The sequence below is a fragment of the Idiotropiscis lumnitzeri genome, chromosome 2 (genome assembly GCF_059441095.1).
Source record: "Idiotropiscis lumnitzeri isolate Australia: NSW breed Sydney's pygmy pipehorse chromosome 2, RoL_Ilum_1.0, whole genome shotgun sequence".
Classification (NCBI taxonomy): domain Eukaryota; kingdom Metazoa; phylum Chordata; class Actinopteri; order Syngnathiformes; family Syngnathidae; genus Idiotropiscis; species Idiotropiscis lumnitzeri.
The window spans coordinates 11,564,269-11,584,332 of record NC_142392.1 but is presented as its reverse complement, the minus strand read 5'-3'; the positions used below and the strand labels follow the sequence as shown (position 1 = coordinate 11,584,332).

Genomic DNA, 20,064 nt, shown 5'->3' with positions numbered 1-20,064 from the left:
GAAGATGAGGTTATCGGACACAAAGACTTAATGAATTATGTCGTAGTCCTTTAGAGTAGCACTGGAAATCCTGTGAGAAAATTACAGCCAGTTCCACACTAAATCAGAAGAATTTAGCGGTGTTTGTTTTTATTTCGGTGTGGACGGGTCGGTGCTTGTGGTCGAGGTCCTTCGGAAGCTGCGCGCTTTCTAATGACGTCATGCTTTAAGCACGTATTTTTCAAATATATTTCTTTGCCTCTGCGTTTGTTTTTTAACCCTGGCTGTTCTATTTTAATATATATTTTATATAATATTTTAATTCGGTTGATAAAAAAAAAAACTAAATTAACACCCCATTGGCGAGTCAGCTTTTACGTCACTTCCGCCTATGCCCCGAGCAGCCGCTGCTGGAACTGCAGTGGGACGTTCAAGTTTCTCCTACCGAACTTGCAACAATGCTGTGGTTCACTCGGGCTGCAAGATTGTATGAATATAATGTCTGCATATACTAGTAGTGCTTCTCAATTATTTCACGCCCGCCCCTACCAAGAAGTAAATGATTCGCGCCTCCCCACCACCAATTTGTTTTCTGTCTTTGTAAATTGATGTTAGATTGTCATTAAAATATCCCTTAACTAAGCTAAATTGACAAGAAATATAATTTTGAGAACTATTATCGTAAGGATCTCAAAACTCAGTACTCTATGGTGCAAATATTGATGAGATGATAAATATTTACTCATACGATTTTTGTAAAAAAAAAAAAAAAGTCAAGTCAAGTCAAGTCAATTTTATTTGTGTAAACCTTTATTAACATTAACAACCAAACACAGTTATTAATTCATACATAATATAGAAAAGACAAAAAGAAGAGCCAGGGGGATTTTAAACAAAAATTCTTTGTAAATAACATAAAGCAACAGCTTTAGTATGTTTACGATACGTTTTTTAAAAAAAAAGAAAATTATGGTGACTATCCGTTTTTTCAATGGTTACTGTAAAGTTTTGTCTTCTATCTTAAGAAGTCACGCAGGTCCAGTGATGCTGCAAGCTTGTGTCTCTTTAGTTATTGACTTGCATTCTCGTCTATGTGTGTACACACGAGTTCGTCTGGTAACCAAACACACGTCAGGCAATACTGCCAACTAGTGACTAATGATATAACTGCTATCATTACATCTCCCTTTCAAACGTTAAACAATTTTGTTTTATTATCAATTATTTTCACTTGTGATCAATATCTACCCATTTTTTTATGACAACAAGCAGCTCTACAACCATTTTAGCAACAATAACACAACATTAAACATTTTCAATCAGCCTGTCCGGTTGTCGTCTAACTCTTGTTGATCTTCGAAGAGGTTCAGTAATCCCAGAAATTGCTGGTGGTTTTGGTCTGTGCTCCTTCGATGTATCCGCCTGCTTTGCAGCCTCAGCCTTATCAGAAGATTTCTTGCAGTCCTCGGTAGTGATGGGTAGATGAGGCATCCTGTATCGTTTTGACACAGTGACACACTGTATTGACACTGTGTTGACACTGTGTTGCTGAGTACTGACACCTGGTGGACTTGCAGGAAAAAATTGACAGGGTCATCAGACTCTGATCTGTCAAACTAATTTTATCCAATTCCATTGATTAGGCATTTGCATTCACATTATTTTTACATATACATACTTTCATAAAAAAAATCGTTGATATTCGAGACGCAGTTGATAAATTAAGTGAACATCTGTCTGAATGCCTAAGTAAAAGTGTTGTGAATGACAATGGGCTCATTGTAATTAAAGATTTTTATTAAAAAAAATAGTTTCTCCAGCGTTTTGTTTTTCAGTCTATTTATATCTTTTTTTTTAGGCAATTTCCCCCGCCTTTGAGAAGATCCTCCCAACAAGGCACTGAAGAGGCCGGTGTGCACAACGCCTGTGTGGCTACTATAAATAGGTGAGGGAACGTTGCCTCCATGGACTTCCAGTATAAGAGCGGGTCTTCCGTACGTGCAACGTTTCCTGCTGACATATAGCGCTGCACCTCTGAGTGCGCACAAGGCAGAAAACTTGCGTTTACCAGTGACGTCTTCCATCTTGCGGATATTTAACGCAGAGTAACGCGCCAATAACTCGATGCTTGTTTTGAGCGTGCATCCTGTTGACAGATGCGCTTCCTTATAAACACAGTTTGGTGTGCGACCGCTGTGTCGACACGGTTCCGGTAGTGGTCACGTGACTTTCTTAAAGCAGTACGCTCACCGACACGGGTTTTCCCTGGAAGCTCGGCGCACGCATCGTCGCCTCAGTGTCGCTGGACCCATCACTAGTCCTCGGGAACCTTCAGAAGACTCCTCCAGTTCCCCCTCACTCTTTGTCCATCCTTTGTTTCCACTATGTAAGATCTCGGACACGAGACAGTTTTACGCACCGAGAAAACATGTTTCTAAACGAGTTACGACCTAATAGCATTTATATAACTCCTTGAATAACACGATTCGGTTTTAGAGGGACCGCAGAACCCTTAATTTACACTTCCGTGCTATCCGCAGGGGAAACACAGTTTCCAGAGAAACCCAGTTTCTCAATGAGTTATGGCCTAATTCCATTGATATAACTCCTTAGACTAGCACGATCCAGTCTATCAAACCGTACTGGTCAACGGCGCGCGCCTAGTCCATCAGCGTGAAGTTGGCCCTACATTTCTTGCAAAAATAGGGTGAAATAGTTAATAGTGCATCTGTGCTCGTTTGTGCTGTTAAAATTTCCGTTTGTGCAGCTTCGGTTCCAGAGATATTACACTTTTTTATTTCGAGTGGTGACGTCACCCAGCCCCCCACTTTCATCCAAATGAGTCGGGAATGGTGCCATTCGTTTGTGCTGTTAAAAGTTTCGTTTGTGTTGCTCCGGTTCGATAGATATTACACGTTTTAATTCACGCGGTGATGTCACAAACACTAACGCTCCGGCGTCAGTCTATTTTGTTTTGGATGCTGTCGAACAAGGAGCTAGGTATCGCGCTACCGCGTTCAGCTAATCACTTGAATCACTCGTATTTGTTATTAATTCCAGGTTATAAACTAGTTCCTGGAATGAACCGATGTTTTGCATGTTTCTGCGCATTTTACATTCTTCATGATCCTGGAAAGCAACTGTTGCCGGACGAACTTCAGGTAAACATGTCACACTCACTGTTGTAGCTTTTTTTTGCTAGCATGCAATAATCTTAAAATCTTCCTGTTTTCACTGCTGTAAATTACTTTAAATTCGATCTTATTTCTTTTAATATGTTGTTCTGCCGCTCACGTGTTTATTTTTTCAGTAGTCATTAAAGCTATGTGATTATTTCTTAAATTATAGCAGACGTGAGGCCGAAACATCCGTTGAACTATTTTGAAATAAAAACAACATAAACACACCCCTCGATGTAGCATTCCCTCATTTGAGAACAACTGAATTAATATAAAAACAGTCCATGTGTAATTGATGAGAGCCTGTAGAGAAAGTTTGGGTTGAAACTATAGCTTTGTGTAAAAAAAAAAAAAAACACCAAACTATTTACATTGCAACAATTAAGCAATCACTGCTTTGTGAAGAACAAAGCATGTGGGAAGAACTTTGTCCTTTCTGATGCTGCTTTCACTCCACTTTCCAGGTCATTGTACATCTCCCAGGCAAAAGCAGCCCTCCTGCAGTATGCCACATAATGTCCAAGAGAATCCTGGGTCAAACCTCTTTGAAATCCTATGACTGCTCTCAAAGTAAACATATTCTCTTGCAGCACCAGACTAGAGGGAATTTCAAGCAGGGCAAATTCTGTCCAACTCGTACCAAGGTCGGTGTCAATCCACAAACATTCTCCAAGACTGTAGCTGTGGGAAACATTCGCCGAACACAGAGCCTTTCCTGTACTGTTGTCTTGCTTTTTAAATGTAGATGGACACTGAGATGCATTTTGGATTGGTCGGAGGCAAGTAGAGTCAGGAAGGCTCAGTCCTTCTTCAGCAGCAGTCTGAAGATGAGTCATGCCACAGGTCTGCAGGACAGCAATGTTGGTACACACAAGCGGAACTTCCCTTATTACTTGAGTGCTTAGGCTGCAGTACGGTGAGGAACATTGTTTTTTCAAGTATACACTTGGAAGATTCCTCATAGCTCTCTCAATCACTGTCGAGATGTGGCATTGTGCATCTATTTGGAGAGCACCAGAGGTTAGGTGGACAGGCTTGAATATTTCTTTCAGGAGTTCTGCCCTCTTGGAATACACGTGTTGTGTCACAACTCGTGTTGCGATGGTTTTTACCAAGTGGAGGAATGGATTGTCACAGGTCTTGCTGCTTACAGCCTTTTCAAATGAAAAGCTGTCACAATAAGAGCAAGAAAGACTGAAACACGGCATCAAATGCACAAATGTTGAGCACAGCGACTTTCAATTTGGAAAGTTTAACAGGCTGTTGTTGGTTTCCATTTTTCAACAATTGCACCTTGACTTTTTTACGTTCCACGGATGAATCCACATGCAGCCACTCAGGACAAGGAGAGAGATATGAACTCATCTTCCTTTTTTGGGTGGAACTTCTAAGCCTCTCCAGTTCTCAACTTCGGTAATTTGAAGATTGTTTGCAGCAGCATCAGATTCATCACCAAGGTCAGCATAATTTTTTACATTTTTTCCCCCACTCTGGGAAGTAGAGACATCGTCAGGTCTTAAGACAGTCGTAGCATCACCCATCACCTACATCAGCCTTTTCTCTTTTTTGTTTTGCAGCAGAAATCCGCATATTTCCCTCAATGAAGGCAAGATGACGGGCAACAAACCGGTCGACACGAATGGGAAGGCTTTCATGCTTGAAAAGCCCATTTTTTATGTTTTTAAACTCTGTTTCAACAGCTGCCGAACTTGCAGTGATGGTGGTGCTTCGGAAGAGAGGGACCATTACTCCTGTCCAGAGTGGTAAGTAACTTCCCAGTCTGATGATGTGGGGAATAATCTCAGGGAGGAAGTGGATGTTATCTCTGTCTCCCTCAGCCATGGCAAGTGACCTGCTCTCCTCGCATAATTCAGTCACCCACTGTCGAGCATTAGTGTGGATCTGTTGATGCGCCTCGACGGGTTCCTGTGCCTGAACCTCTGTGTCTGGCATGCTGATACAGTCTTCTTGTGCAATTTGAGCTTTTAGGTATTTCTTCCACTTTTCTGATGGGAGAGGGGTTGCAGAACTGTCATTACCTTCGGACTCACTCAGTGCCACAATAGTGATGGCACGTAGAAGTTCTGTTGAATGTTCCACACATTGTGACTTGAGTAGTTGTGCTAATGATCTCACATAAACTCTTTAACACGATGTCTTTTATTTTTCAGGCAGTCCCATTGGCAGATCATTTTGATGCAATGTGCAACATCTACCCTGACAAAGCATGGCGGCAGGTTTGCATGCTGATTCCCCAGCAAGACTTTAAAGCACTCATTAATGTAGCTCTTCAAATCAGGATGTGGGGTAAAAGCTTTGACCAGAGATCCAAGAATTGCGAGAGAGAAATCACTTACAGCTTCTTTTGGGACCGGTGCACCTGCATGGATCCATTCTTTTAGCCACCCTGTGATAGCGCTAACATCATGCTTAGCATCAAAGCATACAGTTGGATGAGGTTTTTTTGACAATGTCTTGTACACATGCATTTGTGTTTGACTCCAGTAATGACAGAAGAATTTGTCAAGTCCAATGGCTTTGATGCTCCCACTGTGAGGTGTACTGTACTTTAACAGCTGCAACGACAAAATTGGATTTTTATCACCTAATGCCAAATCATTTCTCTCTTGTTTTGCCTTGCGCAGGGTGGCCAAATTTGGGAGGTGGCTTGGCTCAGGATCTCCGAAGTCCATTAGTGTTGTTCCCTGCGATGCCCGCCATACATGTGGTTCCATCCTGCCCTCAACAAGTTCCTTGGCTATCTTCACATGCAACTGCCCAGACAGGAATCGCTTTGAGCTGCCAGTGTAATGAGAGTCATCAATGTTCTTGATGTAAACAGTTGAGCATCATTGGACCGTCGAGTTCAGGCTCTCTGTCGCAATTGATGTCAAGATGGCCATGACATTCCCTGCAGTGTCCTCTAATTTCAATATACAGTGGAACCTCGGTTCTCGACCATAATCCGTTCCAGAACCCTGTTCGAAAAGCTAATTGTTCGAACACCGAAACCATTCCTTTACTGCTTGCACTGACTTTCTTTGGAGGCATGATTAGGGGATAAAACACTTCGTACACCTATATAAAACGCGAGAGCAAAACGCAGCACGTCCGCACGCGACAACAGTTGGTCACGAAGAGAGCAAGAGAGCGATCTACACCCGTACGCCGCTCAGCATCCCACCCTCGCGTACGCACTCACGCGTCATACCGGCGTTCGAACTCCGATGTTTGTTCGAACTGCGAAGCAAGAATTTCTCTATTTTTTTGTTCGGACTCCGATTTGTTCGAACTCAGAGTCGTTCGAGAACCGAGGTTCCACTGTAATTATTTGTGAGTAATGGATAGACTCGACCGAGTTGTGTGCTGTGTGGGCAGCGTGGGTTCAGTTTCCACTCAGAGCCGGTGTCTATGTCCGTCCTGTGACTGGCTGGCAACCAGCTTAGGGTGTTGTGCGCTTTTCGCCCGTAGTCAGCTGGGATAGGCTCCAGCACCCTCCCGCGACCCTGTACAGGATAAGCGGTGTGGATAATGACATGACATTAATGATAGCCTAATCATTCAATTGTTGCACCTTTTCTTGCCTGATGACGACCGTTTTATTGCGTGCTACTTTTCAAACTTGTAACTATGCACTCTTGTATTTATTCTTCCACCTTCCCCCTGTGTTTTCCATCAGGTAAGCTGTGACCTTTCCTGTCTTTGTCACTCCATACACTGGCAAGTACCGCGGGCAGTCCTAGCCTGGCGGAAAGGGGCAGTACTCGTAAACTGTGCTGCTTCTGGAGACCCCATGGCTGCGGGCCCACCATCTCCCTCTGCGAGCAACCGAAAGCTCACACTGGTGGAGTTGATTTTATAATCCCTGTTGATCTTGCTGGTTTCGGGGCTGCAACCAACAACGGGTCAGAGGGTCTACACCATCACATGAGCTGTCCACATACCAGGAGGTCGGGAGGAAGCAGAACAAATTGCCATTAAACAAGGGTTCCTCAACTACGGACATGTAAGTTCAACAACTCTGCTCTTAGTGTTCTGGTTTGCACAGGTGAAGTGTAAAAAACACAACTCGGTCGAGTCGAGTGTACCACTACACCTTCAGTGACCGCTATAATTAATCTGGAATCAAATGTTAAGTATTTTGATAATCGGTTAATCGTTGAGAGACACTACTTAAAATTCAAATTGCCCAAGTCCTGATTTCAGCCTTTTGAAAGTTAATTTTCTCTGATTTGTGACTCAGAATAAGACGGGCAAACACCGGCATTTACTTTGGAAAACAATGATAAACATTTCTGACTATTTTCTGCCATGTTACTATAGTCACAAAGTGAATCATTTACAATGCATGGAAAAAGTGGGACTATTTTACAGTTCATGCTCAGTGTCTAGAAAGTCAGCCTGGACCATTTGACTGACCTACGGTCAAAAGTCACGGCGCAAACTGTGAAATTAATGCCAATACCACATGATCGATGGCCAGCGTGTTAAAAACAATGGTAATATTATCGTGCATCACTGGTAAATAATACATTGTGAAATTCAAGACACGCACCCAACAACCCGAGAGATATTTTTCAAATAATCAAAATACAGAAAATGAGAATGAGGTTTATTTGCGAAAATGCGGCTATCTTTTATGTTGCCTGTTTTCCTTTTGAAAAAAAATTAAACACGCCAAGACAAAAAAAATGAATATGAACAAATTCCTGCCATCTTTTTTGTTAATATATCACAGTCATGTCTCCTACAAAAGAAACAAAAAACAAAGGAAGAGAATAAGCATATTATTGTTATTGTTTTAATAGTTTGCTGAAGTCTCGCTGCCAAAGATGTTAACAGTAGCTATTAGTCAGAATTTTGTCAGGATAATAAATCATCAAGTCAGATTTAAAAAAAAAGAAAAGTAAATTAAGGATGAAAAAGACTGTCAAATCGGTGTCAAGTCATATCTGCAGCAAAACTTACTCGACTTTGCTAACATTACAAAAATTGCTACATTTCTTATCGGATTCGTAAAATATTTACCTTTTCAAAGAAGTAGATAAACACCATTCCATTCTGTGCATCTGACATCGACTTACTGAAAACACAATATATCAGCGTAAGAGTATGCAAGCATAAATGGTATTAAACAAATTTTGGTGTTTTCCACTAAACATAAAGCACCACCCGAGAGCTATTAAGTCCGGTGTTTTACTGACAGTTCAGAAGAACAAGGCTTTTATTATTTCTTAAATGATGTTTACGCAGTCTTTATCACTTAATGTCTCATTTCTTAAATAATGTACACAATCCCTCGTACTAAATGCGAGAATGCGCTCTGAAAGGAGCTCTTAAGATTTTACATCAAAATATAAAGCAGCATAATTTATGTTATTTTTCTAAATCATTCAACCTTAATTTATTTACCGAATAATGCTTCTGTTTTATGATGGACTCGTAGTCCGGCACCAGTGCATTTCCATATTGGCAGATTTCTTTTTCTATCTCTCTTCAATATTATTTTCAGGTTTTGGGGCCGTTTGTGCTGGCGGCAGCCGTCTTTACTTTTGACCACCTGCGGGCACAATGACAATAAATTCTAAATAGCGATGGTACGCGATACAGTGAACGCTTAATGATACTTGTTAACTCTGGAAACTCTCTGTCTTTAACTATTTCATCCTGGCTGACCGACTTTGCGGAAACTTATTTGTTACCAAGTGCAATTGTATTACTCTGTGGGGCAAGCTTCAAAGCAGAGACTTCCCTTTAAACCTTTCTGTGCTCTGTTGGAATTTATCTTTATATCAATGTTAGAATTTAACTTTAACCCAATGTAAACTCAAATAAGTAATCTGACTCCAATTTGCGACCTTACCCAACTCTCACACATCCAACAATATGCGCGCTCGTTCTGCAATAGAAAGGTATCAGGAAGCCGGCATTTTCACACACGAGTGGATTTATTCCTAACACACAAATCTACAACTTGAGTTTGGGTCCCTCTCAATACAGCTCTACACCTCTCATACCACCAGCGAATGTGTTCTACCCCCGAGTTGCCCAGTCCTGATTCATACTATACAACATGCAAAATGGCACAGACAAAGGCATCCTGGCATGATTCTATTGGCTATGTGTATTGCAGTTAACTTTAGCTCGCTCTCATTGGTCTTTCTCCTCCCGCCGAATCCCGTGGCTCCTCCTGCGTGCGATTCCCCCGATGGCCGCTCCTTCCCGGAGTCATCTCGTCTCGCTCAGCACCTTCGGTTTCTAAAACATTCCATTCTTGCACAACCCCCGCAACCAGTTTCTCGCCACCAGTCACACTCTCAGCATTTTACAATATCACATTTTCATACATTGGATGCACCAACATCTAATGAACTATGTTAAGCTCAAACTCTTATATTCCTTTAATAGTCAAAAGTATGAAATCCTTTAAGTGTAACTGAAGTTTAGACCATGCTAATGACCAGACATTCAGGAGAGGAATGCAGGAAGATTAGATCACAGCTGCACCACAGGAGGTGTGAACGAGACCCCTCTGAAACAATGGACTTCCATGCCAGGATCACAAAAGTGGCTCCGAGCCGTCTAACCTTTGTTCAGTTTTAAATTGACTGCCATTTACATTATCCTTTAATCCCTCTCATGACCTCAGACATCTGAGGTCATCACTAGAACACCTTGTTTCATTGCTGCACACGAGCTCGACATCACTTGCCATAAAACTAAAACACATCAAACAATTAGTAAAAGAATAAGAATCAGTAGAAAATTTCCTTCCCTCCTTATGGCCTCAGGTCCCCGAGGCCATCTTTCCATACTCACATCCTGGACTCCCGGAGGGCCACGCTACCTCCGCCTCCTGGGGGTCCTTTTGAGGGATCATCATGTACTGACCCCCAGGAGGGAGTGGCCCCAACGTGCGTTCTATTGTCTTAACAGTTAATGATCTGATACATGGAATACAGCAACATCCGCATAACACCATAATAGCGGCAAACACAGCGATAGAAATCAGTACTGATGCAATCAGGCTTTTATATTTACCAAAGATGTTGAACCAGTCAGAATACCAACTGGTGTCCACACCTGAGTGCTCCTTCATTTTGTTACTTAGCGTGCGCAGACCCTCCAATGCCTTGGTAAGGCGACCGTCAGGAGATGTATTGTTGGGAATCAGAGTACAACACTGATCCCCAAAATACCACACACCCCTCCTCTTTCGGCTAACAACATATCTAAGCTTATTCTGTTCTGGAATGCCATAAGAGACGTGGCAGCCAATTGCTCATGCACTGCCTGGAGTGCTGAGGTGGTAAAATTCGCCAATCGTTGGACATTATAGTGGGCATAATTAATCCGGTCCACATTTTTGTTTACTGTAACGAACAGGAAAAGGCTCTCCCATCCTGCCGCAATTTGATCCACCAATTTATACTCGTCAGGGATCCCTCTTGGAACTCCAATTGCATCTATATACGTGGGATCTCCTGCATTCAACCATTCTTGCATGTCCCTTCTCTTCCTGTTAAGGAAGGGGATTCTTCCCCATTGTCCAACACCTTCCCACTCCATTTTGGCCAGATCTAAGGCTGTCACACTAACTGGCATGATCAGCGTTACCAGGGCGCACTTACCTGAGGCATTGGTGGGAAGCCTATCGTACAGCACTTTCTCTCCACACCATAGCCAAACATCATCACGAGCGAGAGGGATTCCTACTGGCAAAGACACATTTTCATTACACCATGACTCCTGGAGATTTCCAATCCCAGGACCAGTCCCATTTAACTTTTAGGCAGGTGAACTTTTGTTTTGCAACTTGGGTGTCAAAAATAGGCTCTTTCTTTTTTATTCCCACATCATTCCATGGGTGTGTCCAATTAAAATTGTACCCAAGTGTTCACCTGTGTCGGTTGTTTACATTTCAGATTTAGCAGTAGTTGTTGTGTCTGTGTCAGCGTCTTACCATCATCTCGCTCTGCTCCATACCATACCATTCCATTACATGCTCCTTTCGCTCCATCACTTCTGTCATCCCGCATCCTATGTTCAAACGCAAACATCGTCCACACAAAGCACACGCCAGCAGGTAAAATAGTCAATAAGTTAAACATTTGCATCGTCATCGTCTTTGTTCAGACTCGAAAGTGTCTGACTTTGATCCAATTCATGCCATCTACACATTCCCTCTCTTGACCTGCCCGTCCGGGCGGTCAACCTCTAAGCTCAACCATGGCGGGCACAAATACAGGGGCCGGGCGCAACTGTGAGTTATGGTACCACTTCTGTCCCGTAGTTCCCAATTGGATGGCGTGTCAGGTTCTAGCCAGAACTCTAAACTGTCCTTATCAGCGAGATCGAGTCCACCTCCGGGAAAGCACCCGGAGGTTGATGTACGGAGCGATGTCCGACTCCAGTGATGCTGAGTTCACTGAGTTCAAATATCTAACTGTGTTCCGAGATTACAAATTAAGCCTCGAGCTAACGCTCCAATTTTGACTGTTAATTGACAAATTTTAAAGCAACACAAATGAAATAGTAACCATTTATGCTTAAAATAAAAAATCCCAAAACTATAATAACGCAGATACCGAATTAAACCTCTATTTTTTATTTATTTTTTTTTTTTTTTACGGGAAGAAAAGGTGCCCTACAAGACATAGACAGCTCCAAGACCGCTGCAGTCTTCACCTCCTATTGTCTCATGATTGGCTCAATCCACCTACAGGCTGTGCCCACACTGATTCTGTCAACTGGGGGAGGGGGTAGAGACAGTAAAAACATCGCGGAGCTGTGGAGCCGAGCCCCAACTCAGTCGGGCCCTGGGTCCACAACACCTCTAGCAGAGACACACACAGAACTACCATTTCCGAGCGACCCTTCCCTGGAAATTTTGAAATTTAGTAATGTTCCCAAAACCAAAGAATTTGTAGTCGGTGCTGATATATGATCTCCCGATTGTGCAACAACTATGGGGTCTAGATCTCTAGTATGATGACGCTCATCAATATTCAATGCGATTTGTGGCTCGGCGAAAGTAAACAATTCATACCATTTCCGCTGCTCAGGGACAAGGCACGCGTGCGAGGCAACGCCAGTAGACATAACAAATATATAATTCTAACGCAAGATGCACTCATGACTAAATTTGGATGAGTGCATTTTTGATAAACCAAATCATGTTTGTGATCACATGTACAATGTGATATGTCAATTGGTGAATTGAAAGGGTGGTGGTTGCTAAACCACTCAGACCAGAGCAAGAACAGGGAATACCCACCGCGGGAGGATGGGAACCAGGTTTCAGAGCTGCCCTCAAATGTTTCAGTTCAGTTTAGCCACTGGGAAGGAAGAGAGCACGACATATGCTCCCTCCAACGGATGTGCACAGTCAAGTTCAGTCCCATCCGGGAATGCCACTCGAATTCCAGTGTTCGTTCAGTCAATGGCAGTGACTCAGGCACTCTTGAGAGTCCACATGGCTCAGTGGGGGTTGCGGAAGGAGCTCATAGCTCGCCCCAATATCCAGCACCATCGAAAACTTGTCCATCCACCGTCCCCGGACTGCTAGGACCTGCTAGTCCTCGAATGCTGAAGCTCCGCTGCCCCCTGTCATGGAATGGGGTACGAGCGGGTTTGTGTCAAGTGCGTTGGGAGTGGGTAACGGTGGCGCCCCCTGCGCTGGTGGAGCTCTTTGTGACAGATATGGCACCGGAGGATGGCACATTCCAGAAAGTGGCTCGGCATGGACAGCTCATCACCCAGTGACCCCACACCCCGCAGCAAGTGCACACCCCACTCACAACCCCCGTCAGTAACCACCCGTACCTCTGTGACTGCAATCCCAACCTCGTTGACTGGCCTGCCATGGACAGCAGCCAGTCTGCTGTGGCGCTGCGTCACCCGAACCTTGCCCAGAAGCAGCAGAAGTGGAAGGAGCAGCTGCCTCCTTTTTTCTTATCTCTCTTGGCCTTCTAAACCTGCAAGTACAACAATTTTAGTCACGCTCCTTAATCCAATCCCATATATTCCTTTTCTGATGTCGTGCAAAATTAGGTACAAAATGTGTTCTACTTAGGCCGATTAGCATTATTTCATTCATGGACTATTTCGCCTGATGTCTGCCACTGGAAGGTGCACGCCCTTGTGGACGGCCAACTGGAACAGCTGTGTAATGTCGACATTATTGGATGGGTCACTGCCGGAAGTCTCACTCCATTCATGTCTCGCCCTGGCCACATAGACCAGGCCTGTCTCCCTTTTCCCCACCTGAAAGACACAGCAACATCGACCCCAACGGGCCAGAAATATCTGATGCACGGCACAGCCAATCTCACCTGAGGTGTCCCCATTTAGCTGGTGACCATCATGCTGGTCAGCAGATCTGGCCTCGGCCTCAAGTGAGGATGGTTCCTCTGAAATAAATTTTGTCCCGCCTGTAACTCTGTATAAACCTCTTAGTCTGGTGTCTCCTTTGTAGGAGATTTCAACCAACGTGACCTCTTTACAACGTGTGACCTCTTTACAACATGTCGAATAAACCAATGTTGACCTTTCTGCTATCTTTACAGCTGTGAGAGCTGTTACTAACGCCTCCTTCCCCCTTGGGTAATTACAAATGTCTTATCTTCAAACTTCCTACAAGCACCCAGTATCCTGGCTTCACCCATTTTGTGCCCCTGCTGGGAGACAGAAAGATCCTTGTCACTCTAAATTTGCGCCTGTCTTTTGTTTTCCTAACACTTTTCACATATGGTCAACTAAAGTTGCTTCAACCTCTATTTCCCATTTGTTCTTAAATTTGAGGTATTCTATAAGTTCTTCCAAACAGTGTTTTACAATGTCTTAGTCCTAAATACATTGAACTACGTTACAATGAAAATATCAGAATAACATTCATACATCCAACATGAGACACGTGCTTGAGACCACTCCAGGGTCATTTTTGTCTGAAATATCTCCTCTACAACAACTTACCCTTGCGTTAAGTGAGTAATTTTCCATAAAAACAGTGCCACTAATTCGACATTAACTTCAAGTATCACTGCTGTGGTGCTGTATTATATGGAAAAGTCTAAACAATCCAAGAAAATTTTGCCCTATCCTGGACTGGGTGTGTGTTATCTAGTCGCGCATCCAATGTGAATATGTCTTATATCTCCCTCCTTGTTGAGGAGAACCTCTGGGATGGTAGTGGTGAGGCGCTATTTGAAGCAGTCTCTGGCCTTCTGGTCACACTGGTCACATGTCACCTCAAACCTGTGGACAGAACTGGACGAGTGGCACTTGCCAGTGAGAATGAGAAGGGGTAAATTATCTTCCTTCCAAAACTTTCAGTTTTGCATAAATTTTGTGTAATAACGTCAATCAATCATTCACTTGATGCTTGAATTTAATTACTCCAATCTATCTCCAAAAACAATTTCAAAATCAATACTCGGGAGTGCAATAGGGATTCAGGTTGATCAGGCCTGTCCACCCATCGCATCCTAAGTACTGTAAGGGCTTGCCGGTGACCTCAAACAATTTTCTGTCCTGAGGCCCGTCCCTACAACATTCACTCAAACCACATATGCATACAAACACTTTTCTTTCACACTGTCATTCACCAAACGATACTTTCCAATTCCACACAGAGACCCCTCCCTTGGCGCGTCCGCCTTGATTTCACTGAGATTTGTGCTGGCAGATCCATAATTTTGCCTTAATTTAGCCAGCGTATGCCAAAATTTACAACTGTGGGTCTCTGGATTTTCCCATTCACTCCCCGTGAAGTTGTTTCTCCTCTCCTGGACGCAGCTGACGAAACTGCACCTGTGACATCAAACAGCTCATAGATGCGAATGTTAGCAGTCTGGTATTTATGGAATGATGTCATATCCTCTAAAATTGTCATGTCAGCGTTCGCGTCGTACAGTCAAACAAAAACATCTGTCTTCCACCTTTGTCACATTTAATACACATCAGTTAATAAATCATCTACAAAACTATTTAGTCCAACTTTAAATTTGGTAAACCAATCTCCAATGGCTAGATATTCCCCTTTCCAAAGATTTTCTTTCAACATGTTCATAGAATACTTCACTTAAAACTTATCCCAAAACCATAATCCCTTTGCTTAAAATTTAAATTTTAATAAGATTGTCGCCGCCCTGCTGTTCCTCAGGCATCCCCTGCATGTTTCAGTGTTTAACTTGTGTTCTAATTCCCTGCTAATTTGTATTTATTGTTAGGTTGAATACATATATTTTATCCCGTACCATACTACACTAGCACTGTAAAAAAAACTGCTCCACACCTCAATGAGAGGCAGATGCCTGAAGATTAGATCAACGTCTGCAACATCGAGGGGGGTGCCGCGACACACCTCTGAAACAAAAGGACTGTGACCTTCTTACGAGAGCACCAAAAGGCATATCTTCCTTTTCAATCAGTTAACGACTGCCATTGATGCCTGTTTTTCCTCTTGTGTCTGAAATGTTTACATGTTCCTGCTGGTGCTTCCCCCCCCCGGGGCCAGCACGGGCGTCTCCACACTCCCCTGCTGTTCTCCGCGCACCCTCTCTCTCATTATTCACAGCCTGTTCGATCAATTGTATGGTCGCTGGTGCCATCCGTGAATCGTTATATCTTTTGCATCTCAAACCATTCTGCTCCCCCCCCATTAATGGCGCCGTCGGATCGGGCGGCGGCTCAAACACATACTGTTGCGAGTCTGGCAACTGTGGATAAATGCCTCTCAGACATTCCGTCTTTTCTTCCACTTTTTCAATCACTTCATCCTCCTTCTCTGACTTCCTCCCCCTACTTTGGAACGGGCATCTAACTTCAAAGAGCTGTTAACTCTTTGTTAGAGCACACTCATGATTTTACGATTACACCTATACTCATTGCCTTCTTTAAAATCTTTCTCACTCTTATTTTTTTTCCTTTAATTTTCCAAATTCACTGTAGCCTTACCAAAGCCACTCAACCAATCAAGGTATCAAATCACAAACTACAAAGACAGGAACCACCTATGCTCTTGCAAAGGTTTCACATGCTCTCAAAAGCTTCATTCAATTATGATTTCATAACACCAATCTTTTTTCTTTGTGTCATTTCCATCTGTGCATTTCATTCCAGTTACTAATTACAGTTACCTTAATAGAAAGACCATCAACTAAAGTATGAAACATAAAATATTTATTTCTTCAATTCCTCCTTACAGCAGACCCAAATTCTTATCCTTTTCATTTGTTCAAGTCACACCTTCTTCAATCACCAAACTCTGTCATTCTCAATACTGCCTGTTTCACCATCCTCCTTTCCATGGAACATTAATTGTTCCTTTCTCTTTTCTACACATTCTGCATCTTTTTCACATTCCTTTTCTTTTCTTATTGAACTTCCAATCGCTACACTGACACAATTTCTTCTCTTTTCTCTAGCTTTCTTTCTTTCTCTTTTCTTATTTCATCCCTACTTCATGTTTTTCTTCTCTTTTTTATGTTTCATTTTTATGAATTTATCCTTAATCTCCTTGCCACACCCAGGACCCGAGACCACTATAACACTTCCTCTCCTTCAACATCCTGAAATCCACTCGTGTGTGTCCCAACCACTTCTTACGCAGAACAATTTTAGCCTTCACATTCACACAGCTTCCACACAGACACGTAAATCCCAGATTTTAAACCGTGTCCCGATACGTAAATCCCAGATTTTATACCGTATTTTAACCACGAATAGTTCCAAACTATTCTAGTAGGTAAATCCCAGATTTTACACTACTATCGTCCACACTTTTACACTTATTTATTTATACATTTTAACGCCGTTCCACTCCGCCTTCCTCTTATAATTTAGCGTTGCCAATATGCAGAATTTGAAAAGGATCTGCTTACCTTATGTCACTGTGGGCCCAAGAGGAAGGCCGGTCAGAAGTGTGGCTCCTTTATCCTTTAATCTTTATCAGGTCGTCACCTGGTGTGGACGTGGGCCCCAGGCCCGAGTCTCAGACTCTTGTGGTTTTTCCTGAAGCCCCAGGCTTCCTTTGAGCCCCAGGCTCTTGAAGCCCCAGGCTTCTTTTCTTTTCTTAGAGTCCCAGACTCTCTTTGAAGTCCCAGACTTCTATTACCTCTCATGCATCCCGTCGGCGTCACCATAAATTGTTGGAATTTATCTTTATATCAATGTTAGAATTTAACTTTAACCCAATGTAAACTCAAATAAGTAATTTGACTCCAATTTGCGACCTTACCCAACTCTCACACATCCAACAATATGCGCGCTCGTTCTGCAATAGAAAGGTATCAGGAAGCCGGCATTTTCACACACGAGTGGATTTATTCCTAACACACAAATCTACAACTTGAGTTTGGGTCCCTCTCAATACAGCTCTACACCTCTCATACCACCAGCGAATGTGTTCTACCCCCGAGTTGCCCAGTCCTGATTCATACTATACAACATGCAAAATGGCACAGACAAAGGCATCCTGGCATGATTCTATTGGCTATGTGTATTGCAGTTAACTTTAGCTCGCTCTCATTGGTCTTTCTCCTCCCGCCGAATCCCGTGGCTCCTCCTGCGTGCGATTCCCCCGATGGCCGCTCCTTCCCGGAGTCATCTCGTCTCGCTCAGCACCTTCGGTTTCTAAAACATTCCATTCTTGCACAACCCCCGCAACCAGTTTCTCGCCACCAGTCACACTCTCAGCATTTTACAATATCACATTTTCATACATTGGATGCACCAACATCTAATGAACTATGTTAAGCTCAAACTCTTATATTCCTTTAATAGTCAAAAGTATGAAATCCTTTAAGTGTAACTGAAGTTTAGACCATGCTAATGACCAGACATTCAGGAGAGGAATGCAGGAAGATTAGATCACAGCTGCACCACAGGAGGTGTGAACGAGACCCCTCTGAAACAATGGACTTCCATGCCAGGATCACAAAAGTGGCTCCGAGCCGTCTAACCTTTGTTCAGTTTTAAATTGACTGCCATTTACATTATCCTTTAGGCTGATGCCCGATTTAATTCCTGACATAGTCACAGACGTTTATGGAAGCGAGCTGAAGTTAGCACACACAGGCTATTGTGTGCGTCTGATGGAACACCTGTTGTGGGACCCTAACTTATTAATGGGGGCCACTGGGGGCCATCGCAACATAATGTCATTGATAGAAAAGAAATCCTTCAAGTGAAATATGTTTACAAGTATTTCATTTTGCATTTCGAGATAGAACTAAATGTTCCTGGGCTTGTTGGTAGAAAAGGGGGTTGTGACGTGTTCCCTTTTTAAGACCATTGTAAGCCAGTACAAAGTTCATAAATAAGACTAATACGTACTTGATTTTTAAAAAAAAACTTAACCCTTTGTGTTTTATCCACTAAAATTTATCAACCGCCATTGATATTTTTGCCGTAGTGTGCAGAGTTTTTAGAGTCAGTTTGAATCATTCCAGAAGGAATTGCTTGAACAAGATATGTCAGAGAAGTTATTGTAAAAAAACGAGACAAGCCTGCACAAATGAATCACCCAGCCAAGATTGAGGAGGAGCAGTCCGGCAAAGAGAAAAGCGTTCCCGCTCCTGTGCGGCGTTTTATTGAAGCACAGCAAAGCAATTTGTAGATGCAAACTCATAAAGAATGGAAAAACATGAACACTTTGACTTCATCACACCCGTCCACACTCTTCCTGTTGTTCGAACGGTTTCAGCTTACAAGACATGTTTGGGTCACACTTTTGTTAAATGCGAGCTAAATGGTTTCCTGTCAAACACGGTTCAAGACGTGCATGTTTTTGTGGCTTCCTGCTCAACTGCCAGCATAGACACAACTCTTTTACCACTGAACTAACGTTTTCCTGTTTAAGAGGTCCATGTTTTTGTGACCTTCTATTAACCCGTAAGCATAGTTTTGAAACATGATGACATGACAAACTTAATTTCTTTCGCGATAATATAAAAACTTTTGCAGATATAGCAAAAACAAATTGGAGAAGCTGTGGAGCAGAGCACAACATCAGTCAGACCCCGGGTCCACAACCCCTCTGGCAGAGACGCAAACAGAGCTTTCGCTTCAGAGTGACCCATTCACTGTCTACCATACTGTCGAGAAATTCAGAAAATGTTTCATAACAGAGGAATTCGGATTGGGTGCTGAAACACCACACCCTGCTAGTGACGGAGTATTCTACATCTAAAATTAATTCTGCCAAAAGTCTTCACCAATGGGCCGAAATCTTTAGTATGATGATGCGCACCGATAGTTAATGTGATTTGTGGCTCAGCAAACAGAGACAATTCAAACAGTTTCCTCTGCTCTGGGGCAAGGCACACATGCGGGGCAGCACCGGTAGACATCACAAATACATAATCCTAATGCAAGATGCACTTCTGACCCTCGGAATTGGGTGAATGCATCCTGACAAACCAAATCATCATAACTCAGTGTTCAATGCAAAGGACCAATTGGTGGTTTGAAGGGGTGGAGGCGGCTTCACTGGGCAAACCAGAGCAGGAACAGGACGTACCAGCTGCGGGAGGATGGAGACCCTGGTCTCAGAGCTGCCCAGTCTACTGGAACGGAGGACAACATATGCTTCCCCGCCGGGTGTGCACAGTCAAATTCAGTCCCACTCGAATTCCAGTGTTTGTTTCACAGGTGCGGGTTCGGTCCACGGCAGTGACTCGGCCAATCTCAAGAGTCCCACACGCGTGACGGTGTTGTTGCTCACTGGGATATGGAGAAGAAGCTTGCAAAGCGTGGAATATCTTGTTCCACCATCAAAAACTGTTGTCCATCAATCGTCATCGGAATGCCAAGACCTGCCGGTCCTTGAATGCTGAGGCTCCGCGGGCACCCCTATTGTGGAATGGGGGTACCAATCTGGTTGAGGAGTCAAGTGTGCGTTTGG

General features: G+C 43.2%; 1 protein-coding gene and 1 pseudogene across 1 annotated transcript in view; one reads left to right on the top strand and one right to left on the bottom strand.

Moving 5' to 3' along the window:
* Positions 1-3,597: 3,597 nt before the first annotated feature.
* On the top strand, positions 3,598-6,063 carry LOC148341694 (uncharacterized; annotated as a pseudogene).
* An 800-nt stretch (positions 6,064-6,863) lies between these two features.
* The window catches only part of LOC148341693 (uncharacterized), a 43,597-nt gene continuing 30,396 nt past the window's right edge, over positions 6,864-20,064 (bottom strand). The window contains exon 5 of the mRNA XM_088287924.1: positions 6,864-7,047. Within this exon, the coding sequence (XP_088144050.1) occupies positions 6,864-7,047 (184 nt within the window). The remainder of the gene's footprint in view (positions 7,048-20,064) is intronic.